The following is a 10283-nucleotide window of genomic DNA, read 5'->3' on the forward strand; positions in this document are numbered from 1 at the left end:
GAGGCTTGGTACATAAAGGGTTTATTTCTTTTCTTGTGCGTTAGATAGAAGCGATCAGATTTGTCGTAGAAGCGTAGAACAGTTTGTTTATAAACTGAAACAAAATTATGTAGCACGCATGGGACAAGCTGTCAACAAATCAGCAACTGTGTTTTCTGGTTGAACGTGCACACATAGCATTCCGCTGTCACCGCACAATTATGGTGTCCTCCATCGAAGGCAGTTTGGAATTTGTAGATATTATAAAATGTTGCCGCAAATTAATTTAATAGCTTGCCTACACTATGGGTTTGGCTGGACGCTCTTCCGTTTCATGCTGCAGGCCAAACCACGGCCTGTCAGCTAAATTTGTGCTGAGTTGGGTCCTCTTTGTCTATGCCAGCTGTAGCGAGGTTTCCTGCTTTGATCAGCGAGTTAGTACCTGAAAAGCACCCCTTCAACATCCCCAAATATCCCGGCAGCTCTTTACGTGTAGCTTGTGACAATAAACATTTATTTATTGATTGATTGTGCTGCACTACTCCAATCTGAGTGGTGCCTTGTGGAGACATCACCAAATGTGCATTTCTATCCCCCAGCATGACTGAGGTAATGGTGTACTTGGCGACCACAAAATTAAAGTCATGTCTGTCTTCTAGAGCTCAGTACATCAACATTCATGTTGATTAGCCAGTCATTTATGTGGATTTTAAATCACTATAGTGATTGACAGGTGTTTCATTGGCCTCTGTTAACACCTAAACTGAATGTAGCCCAGAAGTTTCAGGAGCAATGACAGCTCAATAGCTTTTCCTTTGTCATGGTCTTCACCCTCATTTTCAAAAGTTTTTTTTTTTTTTTAAATCCAAATCAGGTTTTTTTTTTTTTTTTTTTTAAATCAAAGCCCCAGAAACCTGCTCATCTTAGCTGGAAATTCGGAAAAGTACATGCTAAGAAAATATTTTTGGTGTACCCAAACACTGAGTGATTCTATTTTCACCTTGATATCCCAGTTTCTTTGATTTTAAATTGTGCTTTAACACCACCAACTTACTCAAAGCATGCTGTACTTCTTTAATGTACTGCACATTTCAAAGATGTCCAAATCTGCAGTAATATTGCAGATTTCATGAGATCACATTACTTCTCATTTGGGCAACACCACAGCACTTTCAAGCACTTTGAGATCCTGATAGGTGCGATATTAATGCATTATCACTGTGGTCTTGTAGCACATCATTAACATAATTATTTTGGTATACACACCATTGTAACAAAACTCAAGAAAGACACTTGGAATCAAAAAGGAATTATCTTAAAGTACAGGAAAGTACATGGTCCCAATACATTTGCAATTGGAAACAGTCGAAATGAGTTATACTGGTCTTGTTTCATATTTTGTCTTGGCTGTCACTTCATAACTGGATACTGATACTGATACCATTATAAGCACTCAGTAGCTGAGTAAGTATTGCTATACACATTATATATGAAACAGAAGCAGTTTTTACAGAACATAAAATGGGTGGTCTATAATGAGTGTGGCTATTAATAACATGGTGTGTGCCACGATTGTTATAGTTCTTTGTAAAATGAGGTATGCCTGGTGTCTGTCATGTAGTTCTCTGTGTTCTAAGTAATGTTTTTCAGTGCACACCGAGATGACAGCTGACTGTGGATATTCCTCTGCTGTTTGTCTTTCAGATTTGCTTTAACAGTTTTGCGTGACATCACCTGCATGGCCTGTCAGACTGCAGGGACCCTGTGGGTCTTACCATTGGAGGAGGGGGGGAGGGTCATGGGCAGGTGGTAGCTTCCGAAGTGTTTGTCAGCAAATAAACCATGAACTACTCTTGAAGCTGAGTCATGAAAATCCCCATGTTGTGCTCACAGCCTTCAGATGTGCCTTGGTCCGACTCAAACTGGAATGAAGACGCCAGAGTGATTTTCTTCTGTTCTTAATCTACTGAAGCAAGGGAACCATTTAGATCTTTTTTCTTTCACACCGAAGCAACGACCTAATGTGCCGTTAATGTGAATACGTCATCAAGCTCAGTATGAAAGGGGGGACACAGGTTACTCTAAGTAGGTTTCGATCAAGGAACCTCATTTGTTACGATCAATGGCGTTCTAGTACTACAGTAGCCACTGAGGACAACAGAACGGCTCTTCTTCTCTGTAGATATTGGCAATGACTTCTAGCCCTCTTAGCCATAAATTCCGTTCTTCTCGATCACAAAGATGCTTGAACATGATTGCACCCCATATGTAGTTGCATTAAGCCTTCATTAGGTAACTTAGTAAAGAAAATAAATCCTATAAAGTCTACGACTGCCTGACCAAACACCAGAGTGTTCGTAACATCCACCATGTTGAATATCCAGTGTAAACAAACTTTGAAATGTACGCTTTTAATGATGTTGAAATGTGACAATCCTGTTCAGCGGTGATGTCTGTGGAAGTAAGCTTGCTGACCCGGGTCTTGTGTGAACGGCCAGGACCTGGTACTTACTCAAGACTATAGTGTGGTGTGAATGAGTCAAACATGTTTTGAATCCATGTTCAAAAGCCTGTGTCAAGCCTGAGTTTTGTGTGTGAATGAGGTATTAGAGAGAATGTAAAATCATTCATTAAGGTCACGGAGTGAGAAAACGAGTGGTGGCGTCCTCCCACGTTACTCAGTCTGGTTTAGGTACTGTCCATGGGCACGTGTGTCCTGCTCTTCCTCTTCTATCTTCTTCCTCACATTGCTCTCCAGCTCCAGCAGCTGTTTGTAGAGGGCCTCTGACATGTCTTCATCCATGTCCATCTGAAAGAAAACAAGAAAAGTGGAAGTTTATGAAATTTAGGGAGTTACCCACAGTCAAGATTCTTTGACTTTCCATGATTTAAATACTAAGCCCTGAGAGGTTTTGAGAATGAGAACAGGCCAATCAAGGCCAGTCATTCTGGCCAAGGACTACATAACATCTAGCACCCCATTTTCATAAGAGGCATCCTCGTTTTGTCCAAGATCTCGACCCAATGCAATCGGGTGAGACGGCCCTTTCTCAGGGAAGGGGAGGAATGAGAAGCGTTAAAGACAGGCGGCAGTTTCGTATGTGCACACCTTACGGGGCTGTGTGTAGTTGTTTCCAAACCCAGATGTCAGGCTGTGGTACTTGGCAAGTGGGTCCAATGACTCCGGTTTCTGAAGAAACAACCAGCTCTGTGAAACAAAAATAGAGCATGGACATTTTAAAAGCAATAATCATAATCAAAAATCAGCATTTTTACTTTCAACATTGCTGCTATTATTGCCTTTTGCTTTTCATATTCTGTTGCTTGGTTACTTGTCATGCTGCTGCTGACAAACCTATTTCCCCATGGGATTAATAAAGATGTCTGTCAGTCCATTTCTTTTTGTCTGTATGTGAGTCAGTGAGTAACAGGGCAGAGTGAATGAGCGAATGTGAATGAGGGAGCCAAGAGAGTGAAAAATTGACGGAATCAGCAGGGACCATTACGAGCCCAAGAGATTTCAAATCACATCGAATTCTGTTTTGCGGAAATCCTGAAATAAAAGGCAACTGTTAGAAAGTTTAAAAAATAGCTCTTAAAGAAGCACCTTTAAAGAGGTTTAATACATGTTAAACCCTTAAACTCACAGCTCAACCAACCAGTTAAGGTTCCTTTCACATTCAAATGTAGTTTTGTGTTCACATTTGTATATAAATAAACTACATTTTCATTTGAAAAGACTTTTAATCGCTTGTTAAAGCTGCTATTTAAAGGAGGGAAACCATTTTGTTAGTAACACAGCAAACATTAATAACCGAGCCTTGTGAAGCAAGTGCTTCACCACAAGTCATTGCTCAACCCTGGACCTGCACAAAGAAAGCTGAACAATCCAAAAGGATCAGACCTTTATAAATAGCTCCCTGGCCAGTTCATGCCTCCAACCAAATATGGGCACATCAAAAGCAGAGGTTAGAGACACAACCGCCCCCTCCTGATAACCCTGAAGATAAGCCATCTCTCTTATCTGTCCCCTTGTTTTATTTTAAAGGAGAGCAGACAGGTCCATCCTCTTTTCATATTTTTTGCTTTATTCAGACAGGTACAGAGCAGAGAGGGTATCAGATAGAGAAGAGACCACTGCTGAGAAGGTGCCATGGTGGGGATTGCACTCTCACCCAGCGAGGGTACGACTCGCTCTACAGTTTGTGCCACATGCCTTGCCTCTCCTTGTATTTAATCAACAGCAAATAAGTACAAAAATTAATTGGACTGACCTGTAAATAACGTCTTTACGTTTTAACATTTTTTGCCCTTCCTTGTAAAGACAGTAAAAAATGTTTTTGCAGAGACATGGGAATGAGATCACCTACCAATGCTTCTGCTCCGTTATAAGGTGTCAGGGTGAATGTGTTGGTGAAGACCCGGATCTGTTAAGGCACAGACAATCTCAGTTTACAGTGTTGCGATAGATAAGTGCCATATTACCCTATCATCAGTGACACAAGCAAAATGCAACCAAGGAAACATCATCGCTCTTTGCTCAACAGCTCAAATATCACTTATTTTCAGAGTCATTACACATTTTTATTTCTGTATAACAACCCACACACTCTGCAGGAAGTCTGGGTAACTGCAAATGAACGTTGAGACGTTAACACATTTGTTCAATGTTTTGCCTCTTTATCCTGTGTTGGTACTGACAACATTGTGTGAAGTGGCTCAGACAAAAACTTTACTTGCTGAACATTACAGCGGTCTGTAAACAAATTTGTGTAATTAAATATGTAAGCACCACTTAAGTATAATGTTCTACAGTCAAGAACATACGTAAACGTAACACCTAAGTGCAATTATAAGAGCAGCTTGCAGAATACTTATCCTTATCCTTCCACACTAGCATTTGCATAGTACTTTAATAAGTAATAAGTGCACTGTGCAAATCCACTGGAGTGTATACTGCAGCACAACTTTATAAACTTTTTCATCCCAAGGCCCCCTATTATGACTGCCCTATTGATTTCTACCCCAATAAAATAGTTCAGATTTGATACCTTTATAACACACTTAAAGCATGTCTATCTCATGATGTCATGAAGTGTATGGACCTATGACATGAAGCTTTTCAGTACAGTGACTGTATTTAATCATGACCGAAGGGCAGGCATTGTTCACTCACCAGCCACATGACAGGCATGATCAGGGTCCAGAAGAAGGAAGGTAGAATGCCATAGGTCAGATTGGTCATCACTAATCCAGGGCAAATCACAGACGAGAAAACTCCCTGTCATCACAATAGGAGATTAGCACTGAAGCTTTTAAAACTACAGCCCTTATTAAACCATACTTGGCCAAGAATATTTTCATAAATCATTGGATATATTTTTATATTTTAAATTTCATTTATAATACTGTATATCTAGGTGTGTATTCTGTAATATTGCAATATTGCAGTAAGTAGTAATGACATCCTTACTGTAGGTGTATACTAAGGCTGTGCGCAATATGGTGTGCATGTGTATGCACTAAAGCAAATATTTTGCTTTGCCCGGGGCTAACCGGAGACTCTTGTTCCCATCATTAAACAAAATCACATTATATACACAACTGACAGTCAGGAGGGCAATGCTAAATATTTGCCTTAGTACATACACATGCACACCATATTGCGCACAGCCTTAGTATACACCTAAGGATGTCATTACTGCTTACCGCAATATTGCAATATAACACATTATGCCCCCCCCCCCCCCCCCCCCCCCCCCCCCCGTGACCTTACCTGGCTGTTGTAGTGCCTGTTGAGGGCCAGGCTCAGCAGGTCCGAGGCGTACTTGGAGGAACTGTAAGGCTCCACCCCCTTGTGGTGTTGAATGTCATCTAGACTGAAGGCGGACCTCCTGGCATTGCTGGACGACGTCCAGATCAGCTGGGCTGTGTGACCCGGCTGGCACAGGAGCGGCTCAAGCTCTCTCACCTGGATCAGGTGACACAGAGCAGGGGTGTTTGCGAGATGTGGGCAGGAAACAGGAAACATGCCCTATCAGTGTGCCCCTTCCCATCAATGAACACAAGTGTGCCCCTTCCCAGCAATGAAGCAGACAGTTTCCACTCTCAATGAAACAAATTCTGCACACCGCTGTCAGGAGACATTATTTTAAAAGTGCCCAGTTATCTTGAATGGCATTGAACAGTTTGAAGTCTAAGAGAATGCACATGATGATTTTGAATTGTGGTATGGCGAATGGTTAATACACACCAACAGAGAAGGCAGCGAAGGCTGGCATTCAATAATGACATGCACAGTATTTTGCCTGTCTGGAAGTATGAAAGCTACACAATTCAGAGAGCATTATGATCTCTATGGGCTTTGAGGTTCAATTAGGAAGAAAAGCTGAACTGAGATCAGTGGAGTACACATGTGTCACGTGCACTTAACACAGGCCAGCTCAGTGTGAAGCTGATCTCAGATCAGTGGAGAGAATGCAGCTCAGCTGGTGGACCGCAGAGTTTAATTAGGCTAAATGGCTACATGCACTTTGGAGAAGACACATCCATTCCCAATTTGACAGAGGATGTCACAGTGGTTGGGAGTGTCTAAAATGCACATTCCAATTATACTTCAGCATTTTTCCCAACTAGGGCAAAAGCAAAAACAGGAGCTACAAACAGGTTATATAACCTACAGCACAGTACATTGACATAGCAATCTGTATATTCATTTGACAGGCGGGACCATTAATGAAGGTTGATGCCTGGCCAGGAAAGCAACTGAATATTCAGTCTGACAGTGAGCAGTGTCAGCAGGTGTTCCTGCTTAATTCATGTATATTTCACAGTGGTGCTCAGGTTTCCCAGCTGCACAGTGACACACAGTTTACACACTGCAGACTAAGTTACATGGCACACTTCAGCAGCAGACAACATGCAACGACAATCAATCAAAAATCAACCCTGTGTCATTTATAAAGGCGAGTTTATAAGTTACCGAGAGTCAGTGGTCCATACCTTCTGAACAAAGTGTAAGTGGTCTGAGGTATAACTCACCAACAGGAAGTGTCCGAAGAGGTTTGTGGCAAACACTTCCTGCAGTCCGTCGGGGTTCACGCGGTCCTGCTGCGTCAGCAGACCCTCTGCGGTGGCAAACATGTGAATGACGTTTCTGCAAAACAAAACGTCATTTTTCAGGTAAACTGAAAAAATTGATTTATGCTGGTCCTAAGAATTTGTTGAATTTTTCTGGACAGGGGTACGGCATGGCACCAATGGTAAATTTCCCTGGGTAAGCAAACTAAAAAATATATCTTAGATAATTAAGTAATACTGCACAAAACACAAAATAAATGAAATAATAATTCATGCTCTAAGAAAGTAGGAAGCCACAATTTCTGAAAACCCGTGATGATGCCCTGTATGATCTGGAATGGGAGAAGATTTCCTTTCCGTTTGCCCACCCAGGAACATGGCTGGATCAAAGTAATCAGCTAAAGGAGGTGACCACATGATCAAGGGTGCTCAGTGCTTTACTATTTACAGGCATCAGCGGAATCTGTGGGATCTAGCGGCTCTTGAGGGAAATATGGCTTTGAGACCTAAATCTAGAGTAAAGGAGGCTATACCTGGAGAAAAGACCCTTAAAAAGGGCTTTGAAGTCCACCTGAGGGTTGGGCATAATTCCAGCGTTGAGGTACAGGTAGTCCAGTCTGTTATATCTGGGAGAGATATTGAGACATCCTATTTATAGATGGGAAGAAATACCCACACACAGATATAAAGCTTGTGTACTTTTTGCACACATAAACACACTTACTGTACACACACTCATCATAAAAATGATTAAACATTATTTTGTGTAGTATTTATTTCACCATGCACCTGATGAAATTGATGATATATTAAAATTGATGATATATGACCGCATTACACTGCTTATTTCCACACCATCCAAACCATTATGATTGAGATAGCAAGTGTGCCATTCACTAAGTTACGGGTTTGTAAAGCAAAATAAAAACCTACACAGAAGAGACCTTGTAGTTCAATCAATTTTGCAGTAAACATGATGCAGAACAAGTTCGTTATTTTTGTTATTTATATTTTGTTTTTTTATCAGTAACCTTTTTATTTGACTTTGTTTTATTCAAAGAAAGATGCATCACAAAATGCTTCTTTCAAAAAGTTTTCACACAATTACACAATTGGTTTAAACTGATTTATTTGTTTTACTTTTATGTTCCGTGAAGCACTTTGTAATGCATCCTATGCATAATAAGAAGAATAACAATTATTATTATTATTATTATTATTATTATTATTATTATTATTAGTAGTAGTAGTAGTAGTAGCAGCAGTAACAGTAGCAGCAGTAGTAGTACCAGTAGTAGCAGTAGCAGTAGCACTAGCAGTAGTAGCAGTAGGAGAAGCAGAAGCAGCAGTATTACCTCTGCTTGACCTCTCTGGCCGCTTTCAGTACGGATTGGGTGCTGCCGACGTCGAGGCGCAGGATGGAGATTTGGGCATCACTATGGGAGACCAGCAAGGCGGAGCGGGCCGCCTCGGCCCTCTGCATGTTGCGACAGGCCAGACACAGCTGGATCTGCCTGTCCTGGCATAGCAGCCGTTCACACAGGGCCAGTCCAATGCCGCTGTGCAGCAACAGACACAAATACACAGACACGTTCACACATTGCACCAACCCGCCAAAATGCATTCTGCAATTAACTCATTTATTTGGCAGATGCTTTTGCACAAAGAGGCTTCCTTCCAAGGTCATTACTCCAAACAATACCAATTTAAATACCCAGGATAACTCTAAGCACCAAAACAATGCACAGTAACACTGATATAGACATTTAATATAAGGCTGATCAGGCTCAGCCATTCCACAATCCACATAAATAGATTAATTATTTTGTACATTAAAACATAGGCAGAATGAATCACACCAAGTAGCTAATACAGAGCTGTTGCATAAACACAAAATCTGCTTCAGCGCTGCATCTGTCCAAACGGCCATGCGCATCATCAGTAGAATAACCTTTCAAGTGTTGCTGATGTAAACAGCCCATTCCCTACAAGAACACAAAAGTGCTTTCTTTTATCTCCATCTCGCTTGGTGAGATTTTTTTTAAATAGTAAAAAACAATTCCTTAAGCAAACAATTTCCATTGTAATATATTCACACATTTGCAATAAAATAATATAGAATAGATTTATCAAAATAAATTATAATACATTGTACATGGTCCTTATTTCACAATAAATTAGCTACGTCTTGCTGTCTGGTATGCGTATTAAATAGGTAATAATGAAAATATCACACCAGCCTCCCATTATCAAAAAACAACTCAAGAATAAAAAATGGATTTATATATATGGAAAAATATTTTGTCGTAAACAGGAAAAAATCTAAAATATATCTTTATAAATGAATGAAATCTGAATGCATTTCTGGGACTTAGTATCAAATTTGGATTAGATCAGTAGATAGTTAGCTACCCACTCATACACACTTTGAGAAGTTTTTAAAAAAAATATCTGAAGATAACTTCGCGATGTTCATGCAAATTTTAGGCTACATAAAAGAAAATACCAGATAAAACTGTTTTTTGTACATTTCGAAGGTCGAATGGCTAGCTAATCACCTGATACCTGCCGAAATACCATCAGCCATGGTATTATATTGTCAAATATGTAAATAGGAAATGAAAACAGCAAACCGAACGCTACAGAATAACTAATTACTCACCTGTTCGCACCAGTCACTAAAATGACTTTATTCATTCTGGGTAGTGAATTCGGTGGTAGCCTGTATAAATATATATATATATCATTAACTATCAACAGATCTATGAACGCTCCAGTATCAATCCACCCAACCTTCCGATCGCCTGTTAAAAGTGTAGCCTATGCTCAGTGTTCTACGTGTCCCATTCCCATGGTGTGATTGGATGTCATAGCGCTTAACCAATAACATTTTACCTACAGACAGCCAAGAGGGTCAAAATACTCCAACAGCGCTAAACTTAAAGTCACGGCTTTTGTGCTTTTAAACTACCAGCCGGTTCCAGGAGGCTGAATGTGCCCGAAATAATTCTGTGTAGATGGTGTAAACAGCTCAGTGCCGTTCGAAACAATTTTCTAGGTGGTGTAACCAGTTCAGTGCCATTCTGATAAAATTCAGTATGCTTAATAACAGGAATGTACGATGCACTAAAACTGAGTATTTCAGTAAAGTATCAAAGCTTTTCATAAAATGAAGGTAACCTCCATCAGAACTGCATTCTTGTGCGTGCATCTTTTGGAAACAT

The 10283-nt window shown here is 40.4% G+C and overlaps 1 protein-coding gene across 1 annotated transcript; it reads right to left on the reverse strand.

Moving 5' to 3' along the window:
- Positions 1–4: 4 nt before the first annotated feature.
- hsd17b7 (hydroxysteroid (17-beta) dehydrogenase 7) lies at positions 5–9872 on the reverse strand. The gene is made up of 9 exons (XM_035424233.1): positions 9722–9872; positions 8415–8618; positions 7593–7685; positions 7021–7135; positions 5756–5950; positions 5156–5260; positions 4350–4406; positions 3089–3187; positions 5–2788 (listed from the first exon to the last, which is right to left on the reverse strand). Exons 1-9 carry the CDS (start codon positions 9754–9756, stop codon positions 2654–2656), a joined length of 1038 nt encoding a protein of 345 aa, XP_035280124.1. The 5' UTR covers positions 9757–9872; the 3' UTR covers positions 5–2653.
- Positions 9873–10283: the final 411 nt, after the last annotated feature.

This window comes from Anguilla anguilla, chromosome 6 (assembly GCF_013347855.1).
Source record: "Anguilla anguilla isolate fAngAng1 chromosome 6, fAngAng1.pri, whole genome shotgun sequence".
Classification (NCBI taxonomy): domain Eukaryota; kingdom Metazoa; phylum Chordata; class Actinopteri; order Anguilliformes; family Anguillidae; genus Anguilla; species Anguilla anguilla.